At 32.7% G+C, this 21,647-nt stretch overlaps 1 protein-coding gene across 1 annotated transcript in view; it reads right to left on the reverse strand.

Moving 5' to 3' along the window:
- Positions 1–21,647, reverse strand: part of LOC134680983 (polycystin family receptor for egg jelly-like) — a 93,190-nt gene that overhangs the window by 70,407 nt on the left and 1,136 nt on the right. The window contains exons 2-12 of the mRNA XM_063540309.1: positions 20,986–21,126; positions 19,732–19,872; positions 18,010–18,150; positions 15,802–15,942; positions 14,100–14,240; positions 12,843–12,983; positions 11,597–11,737; positions 6,586–6,720; positions 5,421–5,561; positions 2,772–2,884; positions 773–898 (exon numbers count right to left, since the gene is read on the reverse strand). Coding sequence (XP_063396379.1) covers positions 773–898; positions 2,772–2,884; positions 5,421–5,561; positions 6,586–6,720; positions 11,597–11,737; positions 12,843–12,983; positions 14,100–14,240; positions 15,802–15,942; positions 18,010–18,150; positions 19,732–19,872; positions 20,986–21,126 — 1,502 coding nt within the window. The remainder of the gene's footprint in view (positions 1–772; positions 899–2,771; positions 2,885–5,420; positions 5,562–6,585; positions 6,721–11,596; positions 11,738–12,842; positions 12,984–14,099; positions 14,241–15,801; positions 15,943–18,009; positions 18,151–19,731; positions 19,873–20,985; positions 21,127–21,647) is intronic.

Here is a 21,647-nt window from a genome sequence, read left to right on the forward strand (position 1 = left end):
TAAAGATGATTCAATACTAAACCCTTAACAGGAAGGATAGTGCCTGATACTCATATGATGAAGACATAATCTTTCAATCAGTTAAATTGTGGTCTGGAGCTGGCATGTCAGTAACTGCTAGTCTGTTGTTATTTCTGTATTATTGTCATTTTGTTTGTTTTCTTTTGTTTCCTATTCTGACATCAGACTTGGACTTCTCTTATACTGACTTTCACTGTGCGTATTGTTTGTCTATATTGGCAAGTGGTAAGGAGGAGGGTTGAGATCTCAAAAACATGTTTTAATCCGCCGCTTTTTTACGCCTGTCCCAAGTCAGGAGCCTCTGGCCTTTGTAAGTCTTATATGATTTTTAATTTTAGTTTCTTGTGTATAATTTGGAGTTTAGTATGACGTCCATTATCACTGAACTAGTAAAGATATTTGTTTAGGGCCAGGTGAAGGACACCTCTGGGTGCGGGAGTTTCTTTCTACACTGAAGACCCATTAATTTTGGCCTTTGGCTGTTGCCTGCTCTATGGTCGGGTTATTGTCTTTTTGACAAATTCCCTATTCCATTACTATATGCATCCGGCTCCTTCTTACAGGTTAAAGCTTGGATACAACAAAAGTCAGTTATGTGGCAGATGTCCTTTCTTTATTTATTTCACTGGGATATTATGGAAAGTTATTACACTTTTTTTAAGTAACTCTCGGTATTTCAGGACGTCTATTTTTTTTTTTTTATGATCTTAATAAACAGTACAACAATTCATACTAACTATTAATTTTCTACCTGAACGTTATCTGATAAGGCATCTGCTTCCTTAGAAATTTGGTTCGAAGCCTCTAATACATTTTCCATTTCAGCTTCGTTTTCTGTAGGTAACACAGCTAAAACTGTAACCATTTCTTCAATTATCTGTTAGAATAGCACAGAGAAATCACAGTCATTATGGGTAAAATAAAAAAACAACTATATATATCAAAAAAGCTGTACGATATAGTTGCCGATTTACTTTACCAAAATAAGATGAAACAATGAGCCATAACATTAAACAAGAACTGTTCACTAGGAGAGTGTACACAGTTCGAACAAACATTCAGTCTTAATCCCTTGTTCAAAACAACAGATTGTTTAAACATGACATACATGACCGTCACACATATTACATTGTACATACTATAGAATAGAGTAGTGGTCAAATCATCATCGGAGAATGCGAGAAAAGTGTACAGTTCGAACAGACATTCAGTACTGATTCCTTTTTCTAGACAACAGATTGTTTAAACATGAAATAGATGACTGTTACACATATAACATACTATAGAATAGAGTAGTGGTCAAATCACCATCGGAGAATACTAGGAGAGTACAGTTCGAACAGACATTCATTACTGATCCCTTGTTCTATACAACAGATTGTTTAAACATCAAATACATGATCGTTACACATATTATCTGCCCTTATGAGTGAACAGTTTAGATTTGTTTTATAGAATAGAGAAGTGATCGAATTCGGAGAATACAAAAAAAAAAGGTTTTGGAAACTTGGTTGTGAAATCCCAAGACAGCGATTCGTATGGGTATCGTATCGAACTATAAACATATGTTATAAAAGTTGGACGTTTAGCTAGCTATAAAACCAGATTCAACTCACCATTTCCTTCGGATATTGATTGTACCAAGTCGGGAATACGGCAACTGGTTATAACTTGTTCCTTTGGCATGTTTGATTGATAGCGTTTGGTTTTGTTAAAATGTTTCATAAGGTTTCTTGGCGTTAACCCAAACGCTTTTGTATTCAAACTATTAAACGACATATGAATGAAGATCTTATTCTTAAATACTAAATCTAAATCCTGTTGTATAGATCGTTACGATAACCTCCCTTTTATCATATATTTATGTACAAACATAGTGAAGAATAAAATCAACCTTTCGAAAATTGATATGGTTTGTTCTTATGTTGAACTGTCACACCTCAGTCTCAGTTAGGGGAGTGTTGGCTAGCCTACAAACTAGTTAGACCCCGCCACACTTGTATCTTCCTGTCTTAAGTCAGGAGCCAGTTATTGAGTGGTTGTCGATTGATGATGTATATTATATTTGTATTTGTTATTCACTCATTATTTTGTTCATGAATCAGGCCGTAATCTTTCGCGTTCGAATTGTTTAACATTTGCTATTTTGAGGCTGTAGTATTTTTTTTCATTTGGTCTTATTAACAATCATACCATATCTGCTTAATTTTATATGTCAAAAAAATATCGTGACATTCGCTCAAATAACACAACAAAATAAGTAAGAATGCTCCTTTGGTATCTTTTGCCTCTCTCTACATGATTATATAATACTTTAAATAATGGATTCAGTGAGAATGCTTATTGAATAATCAGATTGGATCTTTCTCTAATTCTTATGTGAATAAAATTGAAATGGAAATAGAGAATGTGCCAAAGCGACAACAACCCGACCATAGAGCAGACAATAGCCGAAGGCCACCAATGGATCTTCAATGTAGCGAGAAACTCCCGCACCCGTATGTGTCCCGCAACTGGCCCCTAAACATATGTATACAAGTAAAGTGATAATGGACGTCTTATTTAACTGCGAATCATACACAAGAAAAAAAAAATTAAAATCATACCAGACTAACAAAGGCTAGAGGCTCTTGATTTGATCACATTCCAATTATGGTTAAAAAAAAAAAAAAAAAATGATAGCAAAAACCAAAACCATGACAGAGTGACAAAGGAGCCAAAAACAATAAAAATAAAAAGACACATCTTACATGCTCTTTCTCTTCTATCTCTATATGCATATGATGAATTGAATCCATCGTTGCTTCTACAATATTTCCAAATCCCTTCGTATCATTAACGAACTCCTCCGCATTGAAACTAGCTAAAATGCAAAAAAAAACGTTTTGGTTTTTATGATGAATTAACGTTTTACTTCAAATATGTCAATTTTTTTAAAAATTCTTATGCGTGGAGTTAATAACATAATCCTAGAGAACAAACATAATTAAAAGAGGGTAATCATAACTTCTTATTATTTTGATATTCAATTCGTTTTGATTTCTTCTTGGTGTGGATCTTCTAAAATAATTTAGGTCTTTTCTCCATCTTTCATTAGGGTAAATCTAGATCTCTGAAAGATATTTGAATTTAGAAAGAATTGCAATAATATCTGGCTTAATATTACTGGACGAGATGGACGAGATAGACTGTCTTTGCTTTTGATCATTGGACGATTAGACTAAATATTCATCATTGATTACAAACAAAGTTCAAATTCAGACAGGCAAAAATTAGTTCATATTGTAATTGGTATTCCGTGACATCTTTATCGACAAACCAGCTGACAGGATGCTCAAAGGTTATTGTTCACGTTTACTTGAATACGGAATTTGAATTTCAAAGAGTTTACCAGCACTTTAAAGGGAACCAAACAAGTGCCTTTCTCTGTTGAACTTTTCTAATTTTCATGTTACCATGCGAGGGCAGCAAAGCCTGCCAAGGTCGTTTAACACTTTCTTTATCATGGTAGTATCTTTTTATGATTTTTATAAACTTTCTCCACAAACAAGTAGTAATTTCAATGCTTTCATCGCCTGGAAACACACAATAAAGATGTATTGTTTTATGTTTAATTGTTTCTGCACTTTACATTTCCTTGATTTGGATCTTCATACTAAACTACCAAAAAATCACTTTTCTACACCATATTTCTAGATGTAATTTTTCGAAACGTTAATTGGTAGTAATCAAATGTACAAGGATTATAAATTATTACACCAGACGCGCGTTTCGTCCACATAACACTCATCAGTGGCGCTCAGATCAAAAAATTTAAAAAGCCAAACAAGTACAAAGTTGAAGAGCATTGACGACCCAAAATTCAAAAAAGTGGTGCCAAATACGGCTAAGTTAATCTATAGGTAAGTCATTTGATTTCGTTGAATGCCACCGAAAATAGCTTACGCCTGTTGCAGAAAAAAATTCTGTGAAATGTTAATGAAATAGCCCAGTCTCGTTTGAAATCATAAAACCCCATGAATGCAAAAAAAATAAATTCGAAAATGATAATTACGTGAAAATAAACAATAAAGATGGTTTGTCTTAAACAGTTAATCTATTCTTAAACATATACACCTTATGAACAAATTACTCCTTATCTTCTACCTTTGCTCTTTTCCTAAAGTAATTGTGGAGATTGTGGGTAGTTGTCTCATTGGCAATCATACCACATCTTGTTTTTTATATGATGGCTATTTTGTCCAATCCGGGAAAAACAGTCATTTTTACAACTTACTGTTTGGGTCGGGCCCCCGAAAATAGAGGTCATCATTAGGGTGAACTGAGGGAGGAAAAACTTAAGAAAGCGATCATCAAGAAACTTTCATAAAGAACGATCCCTTTTTTCGAAATTAAAATTGAAGTAAAAACATATTTTGTTTGAAGTATTTACGGTAGTTTAAACAGGTTTCATTAAAAAGAATCATGCATGGTGAAATGATCAGACAGGCTGCCAGATAGCTTCAACTGGATGAAAAATTTGGGTAATTTTTAAAGCTTATCCAAAATGGAAATAATAGCGATTATGTGTATTATAATAATGACTCTAGAATCTTGTTTTATCTAACCTTGTACTCTTTACGCCACATCTTTCTTTACTGTTCTTCTTTTTTATATGAACCGTTACATAACGTTTGCAGTATTAGTATGCATAACTAAACTTAAAATGTTTGTATACTAATATGTCTATTCATTTGTGGTGATGTATAGCAATTCGACAAACAAATTACTCCTTATTTTCAACCTTTGCTCTTTTCCTAAAGTAATAACCTTAGGAGATTGTACATCTCGTTTTATAAAATAAAAGATGAGGTATGATTGCCAATGAGACAACTCTCCACAAGTGACCAAAATTACACAAAAATTAACAACTTTAGGTCATCGTACGGTCTTCAACCTATAAGCAAAGCCCATATCGCATAGTCAGCTATAAAACGCCCCAAAATGACAATGTTCAACAATTCAAACGAGAAACCTAACGGCTTTATGTATGTACACAAAATGAACGACAAAAAATGTAACACATAAACAAACGACAACCACTGAATAACAGGCTCTGAATTACACACCTCTAAACATTAAGAAGTCACTATGATCGTAATTGATTTACAATTAAGTCATTTCATGTATATCATTTTATAGGTTATGGAAAAAAGAAGTTACCACAACTGATTTTCTATAAGACGAGAAAGTTTAAGATGTTCTAAATGAGAGTTAAGTTTTATCCGAATTTGACCTCACAATTCAAGCACTTTGATTTAATTTATATTAACTACTTTTTATAGAAGTCGGATCTAAACTGCGTATTGTGAACTGAGTATGAGTCTATACAGGATTAAGTGTAGATACTGAATACGTACCGTCGTTACACGTATTATCATCGGCGTCATAATGCATCATTGCTGGGAGTTCACAATGGCATACACTGGACGAACAAAGCAAAGGAGGGTAACAACTTATATTTCTAACCGCTGTTGAACAAGGGTCAAGGTATCTTCCAGCTGCAATCAAAACCTTTATATTAGCAATGTTAAAAGCAGAAATATTTAATTCTTAATGTTTTGTTTCAACAAGTTTAATAGGATTAATAAATATAATTATTCATTGTTTCCAGAATACATATTTACCTTTCGGACAATACGCCTGTAATAGGGAGCATGATAATGACGAAATAAGTGAAACGGTAGACTATTGTTCACCGATGTTACCCCTGCCTGCCGAGGATGTTGCAAAGGGATGAATCTGAAAACGCACCAAACGGTTAAGCTTACTTTTATAAACCCTGAAACCAAATTTTAGAAATCCTCGTATTGCAGTTCTTGAGAAAAATATGTCAACATTTTGACTTGGCTATCATACGTTACTTATACAAGCGTTCGGTAAACAGTAAGGTCTTGAGTAATGAATCTGAGAACGCATCACACGGTAAAGATGACTTATTTAAACCCTGAAACCAAATTTCAAAATTATTGTTGTAGTTTCTGAGAAAAATGTGACGACAGTTTTTAACTTGGCTATCATATGTAAAATGGTAAAAGTGTTCGGTTAACAGGAAGTAAACCGGAAGTTGTTTAGAAATCAATCTGAAAATGTATCATACAGAAAAGCTTACTGATATTCACCTTGTAACTAAATTTCAGGAATCCTTATGATGTACTTCCTGAGAAAGATGCGACGAAACATCTGGCTGATGACGGATGGACTGACATATGGACGTATGGATTGTCAGACAGACTGATGTAAAACATTATACCCCATATTTTTAAAGAAGGGTTATAATTACAAAAAAACAGTTGTAATATATAAGTTTCTTTTCTTTTCAAATATTTATGTTTTGTTATCAACTTTTAATTTAAAGATATTAGATGTGGTAGCAGAACTCGATCAACTTAACACCCAAAACCAAAGATGTGAACAAATATACATAAACGTACAAATTATGAAGTTTCATGCTTTTATCATCAAACCCTTAATTCTTTTAAATCTATGCACGAATCTGTATAAAACTGTTTTTAAGATACTTACTTTCATTACAACTATGTACATTTGGGTTATAATACTGGGTGGTGTTACAACCACAAACACCACTCACACAAAGCATATTGCCGTAACAATTTGAACCATCTTCTAATGCTTGACAGGATTCTTTATATTTTGCTCCTATAAATGAATACATGTTACTTTGTTAGTCTAGTATGATTTTTTGTTTTTAGTTTCTTCAATATACTTCGGAGGTAAGTATGCCGTCTAATACCACTAAACTTGTAAACATCTTTTTTAAGGGGCAAGCTTAAGCACGCCTCCGAGTCGGGATTTTCCCGCTGCATTAAAGAACCATTGGTGGCCTTCGACTGTTGTCTCTATGACACATTCCCCATTTAAATTCTCAATTTTAAGACACATACATGTTATAACTTGATATTAAAAAATGTGAAGAAGCGGAATAATCAATAAAATGATTTTCGGTTAAAACACAGTCTTTCTCACAATGTTTTCGAATGTGTTGTAAACACTCCTCAAACTTCCGAAAGAACTAGTAGGCTTATTGTTAATGATTCCAATGTTGACATAATCAAAGAAAAATGTAGACATAGATGTTCATGTCTGTATTAAGTACTAATAGATGTATGTTCATATAATAAGTACTAATAGATGTATGTTCATGTAATAAGTACTAATAGATGTATGTAATAAGTACTAATAGATGTATGTAATAAGTACTAATAGATGTATGTTCATGTAATAAGTACTAATAGATGTATGTAATAAGTACTAATAGATGTATGTAATAAGTACTAATAGATGTATGTAATAAGTACTAATAGATGTATGTAATAAGTACTAATAGATGTATGTAATAAGTACTAATAGATAAGTCGTAATAAATGTACGTAATAAGTACTAATAAATATATTTATCATATACTTAGCATTAATATGATAGCTTTTGCATATGTGTAACGAACGGAAGTACACAAGCCATAATTTCCCACCCAGGCTGATAACCCATATCAGCCCGGTCTGATAACCCATATCAGTGGCGTCTCGTGCAAAAACCCATTACAGTGCTTCTCGTGCAAGTTACTTTCGGTGTTACCGGTATCGGTTGTTTATTTTTCCATTGTGACGTCAGATATTGATGACGACGTCAAAATTTACGGGAACTTTTGTGGTTAGTTTAGTACTTTCTAACAAATGCCATTGGCAATTATGAATCATTTTAAAGTACAACAAACATGTAGTAATAATGATCATGAAACTCTTCCAAATATTCAATGTTTCAAAATGCCTCTATAGCAAATGTTACCATACAATGTACATATATATGGAGGTAGTGATGCTGTTGGTTGACAATTATAGTATATTGGATTTATAACTTAACTTCTTTCTAAAGTTTTTGACTGTTTTAGTTGTTGCATTTGTTTTTTTTTTTGCCTTACATAAAACTATTGTCGGAAGTATATGATAAAGCGATTAATACATGGCCTTTTCCATATCAGCCTGGGTATCATCCCTCGACCCATATCAGCGCCTCGACTCCGTCTCGGGCTGATATGGGGGTCTCGGGATGATACCCAGGCTGATATGGAAAAGGCCATGTATTAATCTCTATGTAAAAAGTACTAATAGATGTATGTAATAAGTACCAATAGATAAGTCCTAATAGATGTATGTAATAAGTACTCATAAATAGATGTAAAAAGTACTAATAGATGTATGTAATAAGTACTCATAAATAGATGTAAAAAGTACTAATAGATGTATGTAATAAGTACTCATAAATAGATGTAAAAAGTACTAATAGATGTATGTAATAAGTACTAATAGATAAGTCCTAATAAATGTACGTAGTAAGTACTCATAAATATATGTAAGAAATATTAATAGATGTATGTAATAAGTACTAATAAATGTATGTAATAAGTACTTATACTTTACCCCGAAAGTTACATAGTATTTGTTCCAAGGGGTACAATCAAAATCACGTGATGGACATACACACACCGGAAGTAACATTCGAGCAGACCGCTTGAAAGGTAAGTAGTCGTATTACTTGTTTGTATCAATAAAATTTGATAAATAAGGTAGTGCACCGAATTTCGGATACTATCTAGTTTTGAAATACACAATTATCCTTGCTGGAAAGCGTGCAGTTAATGCTAACACTTCGACACAGTTCCAAAATTTCACCAGATAACTGTGTCGAAGTGTTTGCAATAACTGCACAATTTCTAGCAAAACAAAATGTGTATTTTAAAACTACACACTATCCGACATTCGGTGTGCCAACTTATTAATCGAAATTTAATTGATATAACAAGAAAATGCAACTACAAACCTTTCAAGCGGCGAGTTCGACTGTAACTTCCGCTGTGTGTATATTCATCACGTGATTTTGCTTGTACCCCTTGTGTTCAGCGGCAAAATAAAGTTTGAGCGCGAAAACGGCTAATTCAGCATATTTTCCATTTACAAAGGAACATCATTCGTAAGTAGCGAAAGTGGACGACCACCTAATTCAAAGTTGTAATCATCATTGTGTATAAGTTTCAAACTTTTAGAAATGAGCAGAGTATTGACTAACGAACCGATCTAAAAAAAAACGTTTATTGTTAATTTACGAAACCCCTTTCTAAATTATTAACATCCATTTTATCAGCAATCAAAGACGGGCTTCAAAGTTATTGTGAAACTGCCTATTCTAGAGGTGGCGTGAATCAGATGTGGATACTTAAAAATTCCAAAGATCTTTTAGAGTACATACAATCTAACTCTCTTTCATCTTGTAACAGTATTAAAACATTTGACTTTTCTACTCTTTACACAAGTATTCCACATTCCAAACTAAAAGACAAATTAAAAGAGTTGGTATTACTTTGCTTCATAAAAAAGAATGGCCAACGTAGATACAAGTATCTTGTCTTAGGGAGGGATAAATCATACTTTGTAAAGAACCATTCTGATTCAAACAAAAAATTCTCTGAAACCGATATTATCAAGATGCTTGATTTCTTGATTGACAACATATTTGTTACGTTCGGAGGACGTGTTTTTCAACAGACTGTCGGCATCCCAATGGGAACAAACTGTGCCCCTCTACTTGCTGACTTGTTTCTTTATTATTATGAGGCTGACTTCACGCAGGAACTTCTTAGGAAGAAAGATAAGAAGTTAGCAATATCCTTTAACTCTACTTTCCGCTATATAGATGACGTTCTTTCACTAAACAATTCAAAATTTGGTGACTATGTGGATCGCATCTATCCCATCGAATTGGAGATAAAGGATACTACAGATACAGTTAAGTCGGCGTCATATCTTGACTTACATCTAGAAATTGACAATGAGGGTCGGTTGAAGACAAAACTTTACGACAAAAGAGATGATTTCAGCTTTCCAATTGTGAACTTTCCATTTCTAAGTAGCAACATTCCAGCAGCACCTGCATACGGGGTATATATCTCCCAATTGATACGATATTCCCGTGCTTGCATTTCCTATCATGATTTTCTTGATAGAGGGTTACTGCTCACAAGGAAGCTATTAAACCAAGAGTTCCAAATGGTGAAGTTGAAATCATCCCTTCGTAAATTTTACGGACGCCATCACGAGTTGGTTGACCGTTATGGAATAACCGTTTCACAAATGATATCGGATATGTTCCTTACGTCGTAACTACAATCCCCTTCCCTTTCATGAATTTGACCTACCGAATTAGACTATTTACCGGATTTGAAATCACATAAGCAACACGACGGGTGCCGCATGTGGAGCAGGATCTGCTTACCCTTCCGGAGCACCTGAGATCACCCCTAGTTTTTGGTGTGGTTCGTGTTGTTTATTCTTTAGTTTTCTATGTTGTGTCATGTGTACTATTGTTTTTCTGTTTGTCTTTTTCATTTTTAGCCATGGCGTTGTCAGTTTGTTTTAGATTTACGAGTTTGACTGTCCCTTTGGTGTCTTTCGTCCCTCTTTTACACACGTACTTAAACTTAAAGATGTTATTATGTGAAAAGTGTATTTGGCTGCAATAACGTTAATAGATAGAAATGCATTAAAAAATGTACCGAGTTTTAAATTATTTCCGTAATATAAATGAAAGACGTTAAAAAGTTTCCATAAAATTCTAAATATCTTAATTTACAAAAAAATTTGTTACGTTTGGAGGACTGATTTTAAACAAACTAGCGGCATTCCCATTGGAACCAATTGTACTCCTATTGTGTAATTAGGCTTAACCCCGTTCCCATTTATTTCAATTTGGCATTTGAAATATCACTCAAATAAGCTTTCGAAGATGCTGCATGTGAAGAGGATCTGCTTACCTTCCAGTCGCATTTGATATTATCCAAGTGGTTTTTTTTTTTTGAGTTTTTTCTAAGTTTTTTTTATTGGCAAATTTATTTTCTTTAAGTTGGTTTCTTTTGTACATTGAGGTTAGCCATTTTTGCAATGTTCAGTTTGTGCTCTGGGATTTTCCAGTTTATCATATGAATTTGAAAGTACGTCCTCTGTCCAATTACTAAGTAGGATAAATTGTATTCATGCAATTATTTGCAGTACACAAGACAACTTTACGTATACAGAGGCATTTCGTAAAAAACTAGGTGACGTATGTGATGTTAAGTGAACATGGTGAATAGTAAATGGCAAATGGTAAATCCTTGCCATCAGTAATTTCAATGTGTACTGCAAATTTAAATAAACGAATAACGAATACTTGATTTAAATCTTATGAATGAGTATTTTGGCCACGAGCATCACTGAAGAGACATGTATTGTCGAAATGCGCATCTGGTGCAAGAAAATTAGTACCGTTAATTTTATTTTTATTATATAGACGCCAGTCTGGGGAACTAATAAGCCTGGTTTATTCAATTAGATTATTACTTCAACAGATCTAGATATTGCTGGAGAAGCCATTTTAAGATGCAGTGTATACAGATTTAAGTCAAAAACATAAATTCTATATCATATACTGTCGTTTATTTTATTTTATTTAACTAAGATTAAAATTTTATACCATGAATACGTACTTGTTTTACAACTTTTATCATAAAAAACGTAATACTGCATGGTGGGAATCTCGCAATCACAAGTTCCAGAAACACAAACCATATTATTAAAACATGTTGAATCTCCAACTAATGTAGAGCAATTCTCTTTGAATGTTCTTACTAAAAAATATACTAAATTGTTAATATTTGTTATACATTTCAACGACAACATGAACAAAGCTGTGGTCTGTTACTTCACTGTCTGTAGTTAAAGGGAGGTTTGGATCCTGCTCACATATTTAACCTTGCCACAGTCTGTATGTTTGTGTCTGTTCCAAGTCAGGCGCTTTTTATTCAGTTGTTGTTGTTTGTGGATGTATTACATTATTATTTGTTTTCGTTCATTTTTTTTGGTACATAAATTAGGCCGGTAGTTTGAAGTAATAATTTTTAACATTTGTCATGTCGAAATTATTAAATTAATACCATGAAAATGATCAAATATATACCATATATTGTTGCCTAAAAAGATGTAAAAAATGGGGTTCGTGTTGTTTATTCTTTAGCTTTATATGATGTGTCATGCGTACTTTTGTTTGTCTGTTTGTCTTTTTAATTTTTAGTCCTGGCCTTGACTTAAGTTAATACCATGCGTATCGTATCTTTTATATTTGATTTAAACTCAATTTATGAGTCTTATATAGACGAAACTCCCGTCTAGCGAACCAAAACTGTTTTTCTAATAAATTAATTTTCTTTTTTCTAGTGGGAATTATCTCTTTGGGAATCATCTTCTTTGTTTTATAAATCATGTTTACCATTGTATATATGTACCTCAAGTTACACATATATGTGTCTGAGCGTTGCTTTACAATAAATCTTGAAATCTTTTTTTATGATATACAATACATTGTTGATATCGGATATGTTCCTTACGTCGTAACTACAACCCCCTTCCCTTTCATGAATGTGACCTACCGAATTAGACTATTAACCGGATTTGTTATCACATATGAAACACATGGGGAGCAGGAGCTGCTTTCCCTTCCTGAGCACCTAATATCACCCCTAGTTTTTGATGAAGTTCATGTTGTTTATTCTTTAGCTTTCTATATATAGCTATGTTGTGTCATGCGTACTTTTGTTTGTCTGTTTGGCTTTTTACTTTTTAGCCATGACGCTGTCAGTTTATTTTCTGTCCCTTTTGGTTTCTTTCATTCCTCTTTTGTCATCTAAGGTATTTTTATTTTTATTTATGTTACAATAATATACCATGAATACGTACTTGCTTTACAGCTTTTATCATAGGAATCATGATACTGCATGGCGGTAATCTCACAATCACAAATATCAGAAACACAAACCATATTATTGTAACATGTGGAATTTCCAACTAGTGTAGAGCAAGCCTCGTTGTATGTACTTACTAAAAATATACCAAGTTGTTTAATTATAATTTTAAATAAACCAATTACAAAACTTTTATTTTTTTATACTAAGGCATTTCTTTCTGAAGAATAGACCATCTAAGCTGTATTTAGAAAGGTTTGGTCCTCAATACTCTTCAACTTCGAACTTTATATGGCTGGTTTACATTTTATTTTATTTGAGCGTCAATAATAAGTCTTGTAGACGAAATTGTATCTTGGGCAAATTATATTACCAATGTATCATGTTATATACAATACATATATTTAAATAGCGATTCCCCATCAAGTGACTTGATAAAAAAACTAATACATTGTTGACGACATGGACGATTGACGATTGACTGGGTTGACCTAAATCCGGTTCTGATTTATTCTAATTTGACATTATTGATTTTTTTCTACATTAGCAATAGGCGAGGTGCTATATGTGGAAGAGGATCTGCTTACCTTTCAGAAGCATTTGAGTTATCCCAAGTACTTATATTTTAATTGTCTTTTGGAAGGGTTTGCATGGAAAGGATTTTGTTTGTTTAGTGTTTTGTACAATGAAGTCAGTTTATTGTAAAGTTTCGTTTTTATCCAAAGACGACAATTTTGTGTATGGATTATAGTCAGCAGGCCAATAACTGAGTCGGATAAGTTATCTTTAAGGAAGTTGTTTGTATTAAACTCCTAATTGATGAGACTTGTGTTCATATACATTGCATTCATAATGATGAGTTGCGCAGAAGGCAAAGCTTTATGTACAAAGGCGTATCATCAACAATAGGTAACGTTAGTGTCGACATTAGTTGCCTTGTAAATGAATACCGTTATATCCTTGACACAAGTAATTACAATGTGTATTGGTAATTTGAAGTAACAGACCTTAATATGATTCAAACTAATTTAATGAGTCTTAAGCAGACGAAACATCTGTTTGGAGAACCAATAATTCTGGATTATTTAATGAGTTTTGTTTCTTCAACAAATAATTCTGGAGAAGCAATTTAGAGATACAGTTTTTAAAGAAATAAATTAAGGATGAAGAAGATCAATTATATACCTATATGTAGTTTGCCTAAGTGTGTATTATCCAATTAAGAATACATTTATATACCATGAATACGTACTTGCTTTACAACTTTTTTCATAGGGATCGTGATACTGCGTGGCGGGAATCTCACAATCACAAATACCAGAATTACAAACCATATCATTGTAACATGAGGCATCTCCAACTTGTGTAGAGCAATTCTCGTTGTATGTACTCACTTGAAAAAATGCTAAATTGTTATATGTCATACATTGTAAACTTCCAACAACAAGGCTATGGACCTTATATATTTTTTTTAATGTGAATTAGTAAACCATATTATAATTTTTACATGTAAGCTTTGCAAAATCTTCAAAGTAAATGAACAATTAGGTACAGAACCAACAATCTCAATTGAAATGAGATTTGCCATTGTTAATACGACTGCTTTCCAAAAATCATTGACGTATCAATAGTGAGTCGCCACCTTCGAACTGGTTCATTGCTATTGCAATTTATCTCATAGATGACCACGATTATTTTCCAATTGTCTTAACCTAAATCCAGTTTTTATATTTTCTAAATTGTATTAATGATTTATTACTACACTAGCATAAGGACAGGTGGAAGAGGATCTGCTCCCTTTCGGGAGCATCTGATTTCATCCCAATGTTTAATATTTAAATTTTTGGAGGATGGAGAGAGGGGGGAGGATTTCTATAGTACAGTCTCATGTTGTTTTTTGTACAATGAAGTTAGTTTTTCTGCAATGTTTAGTTTTGTTTGGATTTCAAGTTTGTTTTATGAATTTGACAGTTCTATGTCAAATAACTGAGTAGGTTACCCTGAAGGTTATGGTTAGTATTAAGCTCTTATTTGATAAGTGTTTATACCAACTCCATTCATCTAATGATAAGTTGTGCACAAGACAACGCTATGTATACAAAGGCGTAGCTTTAACAATAGGTAACGTTAGCTACGTTAGTCACATAGTAAATGAATAGCGCCATATCCTTGACATAAGTAAATACAATGTGTATCGTAACTTTTATATTTGATTTAAACTCAATTTATGAGTCTAATGTAGACGAAACTCCCGTCTAACGAACCAAAACTTTTTTTTTAATAAATTATTTTTCTTTTTTCTATACAGAAATAAATAAACACATGAAACATAATTTAAAGTTGATTTCGGTGTCTTATATATCTGACTATGTAGAAGGAACTTTGTTCGTTGTTGTGAATTTCTGTGTCATTTGGTATCTAGTGGAGAGTTATCTCTTTGGCAATCATACCACATCTTCTTTGTTTTATAAATCATGTTTACCATTGTATATATGTACCTCATGTTACACATATATGTGTCTGAGCGTTGCTTTACAATAAATCTTGAAATCTTTTTTTTATGATATACCATCCATTGTTGATATCGGATATTTTCCTTACGTCGTAACTACAATCCCCTTCCCGTTCATGAATGTGACCTACCGAATTCTCTTTATCGGATTTGTTATCACATAAGCAACACATGTGGAGCAGGAGCTGCTTACCCTCCCGGATCACCTAAGATCACCCCTATTTTTTGGTGGGGTTCGTGTTGTTTATTCTTAAGCTTTCTATGTTGTGTCATGCGTACTTTTGTTTGTCTGTTTGTCTTTTTAATTTTTAGCCATGGTGTTGTCAGTTTATTTTTAGAATCATGAGTTTGACTGTCCCTTTTGGTTTCTTTCATCCCTCTTTTGTTGTCTAAGGCATTTTTATTTTAATTTATGTTACAATTATATACCATGAATACGTACTTGCTTTACAGCTTTTATCAAAGGAATCATGATACTGCATGGCGGAAATCTCACAATCACAAATATCAGAAACACAAACCATATTATTGTAACATGTGGAATTTCCAACTAGTGTAGAGCAAGCCTCGTTGTATGTACTTACTAAAAATATACCAAGTTGATTAATTATAATTTCAAATAAACCAATTCCAAAACTTTTATTTTTTTATACTAAAGCATTTCTATCTGAAGAATAGATTATCTAAGCTGTATTTAGGAGTATTTTGTCCTGAATACTCTTCAACTTCGAACTTTATATGGCTTGTTTACATTTTATTTTATTTGAGCATCACTAATAAGTCTTGTAGACGAAATTGTATCTTGGGCAAATTATATTACCAATGTATCATGTTATATACAATACATATATTTGAATAGCGATTCCCCATCAAGTGACCTGAGAAAAAACTGAAACATTGTTGACGACATGGACGATTGACTGAGTTAATCTGAATCCGGTTCTGATTTATTCTAATTTGACATTATTGATTTTTTTCTATATTAGCAATAGGAGAGGTGCTATATGTGGAAGAGGATCTGCTTACCTTTCAGAAGCATTTGAGTTATCCCAAGTACTTATATTTTAATTGTCTTTTGGCAGGGTTTGCATGGAAAGGATTTTGTTTTTTTAGTGTTTTGTACAATGAAGTCAGTTTATTGTAAAGTTTCGTTTTTATCCAAAGATTACAACTTTGTCTATGGATTATAGTCCGCAGGCCAATAACTGAGTCGGATAAGTTATCTTTAAGGTAGTTGTTTGTATTTAGCTCCTAATTGACAAGACTTGTGTTCATATACATTGCATTCATAATGATGAGTTGCGCAGAAGGCAACGCTATATGTACAAAGGCGTATCATCAACAATCGGTAACGTTAGTGTCGACATTAGTTGCCTTGTAAATGAATACCGCTATATCCTTGACATAAGTAATTAGGTCTTTCCACTTTTCGTGGAAAGACCTTTTGTTTTTCTTCTGATTATTTTGTTTTTCTTCTGCCGTCTTAGATGCTTTTTTGTTTTACAACATATCGAATGGATGTTTGGCCAATGATGTTGTACAGTAATGGTGGTTTCAAAACTCACCCTGTGTAACCGATCATTTATTCTTATAGGAGTTATCTCCCTGCGTCCCCTTTTTCTTGCTATCGCTAGATCTCTAAATCCGTAAAAGATTTTAACAAACTGTTTTCACCTAATTGTTTGTCTACTCTTAAGAACGATTTGTTTTATTTTGACTGAAGTGATCGGAAGACATCTTATGGGAGTTATTTCCCTTTAAAAATTTAAGATAGACAATATGTTGGATAAATTCATACGGTATAATTCGTAGAGGCCTACAGTCTTTTAGTATGAAGTCCTTGGTCCATTTAAAAAAATTGAGGTCAAGGTCAAAGGTCAAGTTCATGTTATCAATTTTGCTTGTTATCGTTATTCAAAAGAAAATGTTACAGTTAATGATATGATATGTTTGCAAAATTACTGTTTACAATAAGGCGAAACTTCATCATATTCAGTCGAAGGGTTTTGGTTAACCCTTATAGGAGTTTTCTCCCCTTATGTATTTGAAATCATTATTTCTCCACAACGATACAAGCAATTGACCTCGGACCTTCTTTTTTGAGTTCACTGACCCATGACCTAGAAATTGAGGTCAAGGTCAAAGGTCAACTTGACGTTCTAGATTTTGACCTTTGCTTTAAATTCTTTCTTATTCATTGAGAAACAATTGAGTCTTCTGGATATACGTATTAATCTTATTTTTTTTATATCAGTTTGAGGTACCAAATTACATAAACAAGGAGTTTTCTATTAAACATCTTTTTTTAAATTTCATTCTTATGATCGAGGTGGAAAGACCTTCAATTGTTCTCTGAAGAATTGGTTTTTAATTACAATGTGTATTGGTAATTTTAAGTAACAGACCTTAATATGATTCAAACTCATTTAATGAGTCTTAAGCAGACGAAACACCTGTTTGGAGAACCAATATTTCTGGATTATTTAATGAGTTTTCTTTCTTCAACAAATAATTCTGGAGAAGCAATTTAGAGATACAGTTTTTAAAGAAATAAATTAAGGATAAAGAAGACCAATTATATACCTATATATATTGTGCCTAAGTTTGTATTATCCAATTAAGAATACCATTATATACAATGAATACGTACTTGCTTTACAACTTTTATCATTGGGATCGTGATACTGCGTGGCGGGAAACTCACAATCACAAATACCAGAATTACAAACCATATCATTGTAACATGAGGCATCTCCAACTTGTGTAGAGCAATTCTCGTTGTATGTACTCACTTGAAAATATGCTAAATTGTTATATGTCATACATTTTAAACTTCTAACAACAAGGCTATGGACCTTATTTTTTTTTCTAATGTGACTTAGTAAATCATATTATCATTTTAACATGTAAGCTTTGCAAAATCTTCAAAGTTAATGAAGAAATAGGTACAGAACCAAACAATCTTAATTGAAATGAGATTTGCCATTGTTAATACGACTGCTTTCCAAAAATCATTGACGTATCAATAGTGAGTCGCCACCTTCGAGCTGGTTTATTGCTATTGCACATTTATTTCATAGATGACCACGATTATTTTCCAATTTTCTTATACTTAACCTTAATCCAGTTTTCATATTTTCTAAATTGCATTAATGATTTATTACTACACTAGCATAAGGACAGGTGAAAGAGGATCTGCTCCCCTTTAGGAGCATCTGATTTCATCCCAATGTTTAATTTTTAATTTTTGGAGGATGGAAAGAGGGGGGAGGATTTCTATTGAACAGTCTTATGTTGTTTTTTGTACAATGAAGTTAGTTTTTCTGCAATGTTTAGTTTTGTTTGGATTTCAAGTTTGTTTTATGAATTTGACAGTTCTATGTCCAATAACTGAGTAGGTTATCCCGAAGGTTATGATTAGTATTAAGCTCTTATTTGATAAGTGTTTATACCATCTCCATTCATCTAATGATAAGTTGTGCACAAGACAACGCTATGTATACATATACAACGCTATACAAAGGTGTAACGTTAACAATAGGTAACGTTAGCGAATTTAGTCACATAGTAAATGAATAGCGTCGTATCCTTGACATAAGTAAGTACAATGTGTATCGTATCTTTTATATTTGATTTAACCTCAATTTATGAGTCTTATGTAGACAGAACTCCCATCTAGCGAACCAAAACTTTTTTTTTATAAATTAATTTTCTTTTTTCTATATAAAAATAGATAAACACATGAAACATAATTTAAAGTTGACTTTCGGTGACTTATATATCTGACTATGTAGAAAGAACTTTGTTCGTTGTTATGAATTTCTGTGTCATTTGGTATCTAGTGGGAATTATCTCTTTGGCAATCATACCACATCTTCTTTGTTTTATAAATCATGTTTACCATTGATATATGTACCTCATGTTACACATATATGTGTCTGAGCGTTGCTTTACAATAAATCTTGAAATCTTTTTTTATGATATACAATACATTATTGATATCGGATATGTTCCTTTCGTCGTAACTACAATCCCCTTCCCTTTCATGATAGCGACCTACCAAATTAGACTATTTACCGGATTTGTTATCACATAAGACACACATGTGGAGCAGGAGCTGCTCACCCTTCCGAAGCACCTTAGATCAACCTAAGTTTTTGATGGGGTTCGTGTTGTTTATTCTTTAGCTTTCTATATTAAGTCATGCGTACTTTTGTTTGTCTGTTTGTCTTTTAATTTTTAGCCATGGTGTTGTCAGTTTATTTTAGATTCATGAGTTTGACTGTCCCTTTTGGTTTCTTTCATCCCTCTTTTGTTGTCTAAGGTATTTTTATTTTAATTTATGTTAAAATTATATACCATGAATACGTACTTGCTTTACAGCTTTTATCATAGGAATCATGATACTGCATGGCGGGAATCTCACAATCACAAATATCAGAAACACAAACCATATTATTGTAACATGTGGAATTTCCAACTAGTGTACAGCAAGCCTCGTTGTATGTACTTACTAAAAATATACCAAGTTGTTTAATTATAATTTTAAATAAACCAATTACAAAACTTTTATTTTTTTATACTAAGGCATTTCTATCTGAAGAATAGATCATCTAAGCTGTATTTAGAAAGGTTTGGTCCTCAATACTCTTCAACTTCGAACTTTATATGGCTGGTTTACATTTTATTTTATTTGAGCGTCAATAATAAGTCTTGTAGACGAAATTGTATCTTGGGCAAATTATATTACCAATGTATCATGTTATATACAATACATATATTTAAATAGCGATTCCCCATCAAGTGACCTGATAAAAAAAACTAATACATTGTTGAAGACATGGACGATTGACTGAGTTGACCTGAATCCGGTTCTGATTTATTCTAATTTGACAGTATTGATTTTTTTCTACATTAGCAATAGGAGAGGTGCTATATGTGGAAGAGGATCTGCTTACCTTTCAGAAGCATTTGAGTTATCCCAAGTACTTATATTTTAATTGTCTTTAGGAAGGGTTTGCATGGAAAGGATTTTGTTTGTTAAGTGTTTTGTACAATGAAGTCAGTTTATTGTAAAGTTTCGTTTTTATCCAAAGATGACAATTTTGTGTATGGATTATAGTCAGCAGGCCAATAACTGAGTCGGATAAGTTATCTTTAAGGAAGTTGTTTGTATTAAGCTTCTAATTGATGAGACTTGTGTTCATATACATTGCATTCATAATGATGAGTTGCGCAGAAGGCAAAGCTTTATGTACAAAGGCGTATCATCAACAATAGGTAACGTTTAGTGTCGACATTAGTTGCCTTGTAAATGAATACCGTTATATAGCCTAAACACAATTTATTACAATATGTATTGGTAATTTGAAGTAACAGACCTTAATATGATTCAAACTAATTTAATGAGTCTTAAGCAGACGAAACATCTGTTTGGAAAACCAATAATTCTGGATTATTTAATGAGTTTTGTTTCTTCAACAAATAATTCTGGAGAAGCAATTTAGAGATACAGTTTTTAAAGAAATAAATTAAGGATAAAGAAGATCAATTATATACCTATATGTAGTTTGCCTAAGTGTGTAATATCCAATTAAGAATACATTTATATACCATGAATACGTACTTGCTTTACAACTTTTTTCATAGGGATCGTGATACTGCGTGGCGGGAATCTCACAATCACAAATACCAGAATTACAAACCATATCATTGTAACATGAGGCATCTCCAACTTGTGTAGAGCAATTCTCGTTGTATGTACTCACTTGAAAAAATGCTAAATTGTTATATGTCATACATTGTAAACTTCCAACAACAAGGCTATGGACCTTATATTTTTTTTTAATGTGAATTAGTAAACCATATTATCATTTCTACATGTAAGCTTTGCAAAATCTTCAAAGTAAATGAACAATTAGGTACAGAACCAACAATCTCAATTGAAATGAAATTTGCCATTGTTAATACGACTGCTTTCCAAAAATCATTGACGTATCAATAGTGAGTCGCCACCTTCGAGCTGGGTCATTGCTATTGCAATTTATCTCATTGATGACCACAATTATTTTCCAATTGTCTCAACCTAAATCCAGTTTTTATATTTTCTAAATTGTATTAATGATTTATTACTACACTAGCATAAGGACAGGTGGGAGAGGATCTGCTCCCCTTCGGGAGCATCTGATTTCATCCCAATGTTTAATTTTTAAATTTTTGGAGGATGGAGAGAGGGGGGAGGATTTCTATAGTACAGTCTCATGTTGTTTTTTGTACAATGAAGTTAGT

This window comes from Mytilus trossulus, chromosome 8 (genome assembly GCF_036588685.1).
Source record: "Mytilus trossulus isolate FHL-02 chromosome 8, PNRI_Mtr1.1.1.hap1, whole genome shotgun sequence".
NCBI lineage: Eukaryota > Metazoa > Mollusca > Bivalvia > Mytilida > Mytilidae > Mytilus > Mytilus trossulus.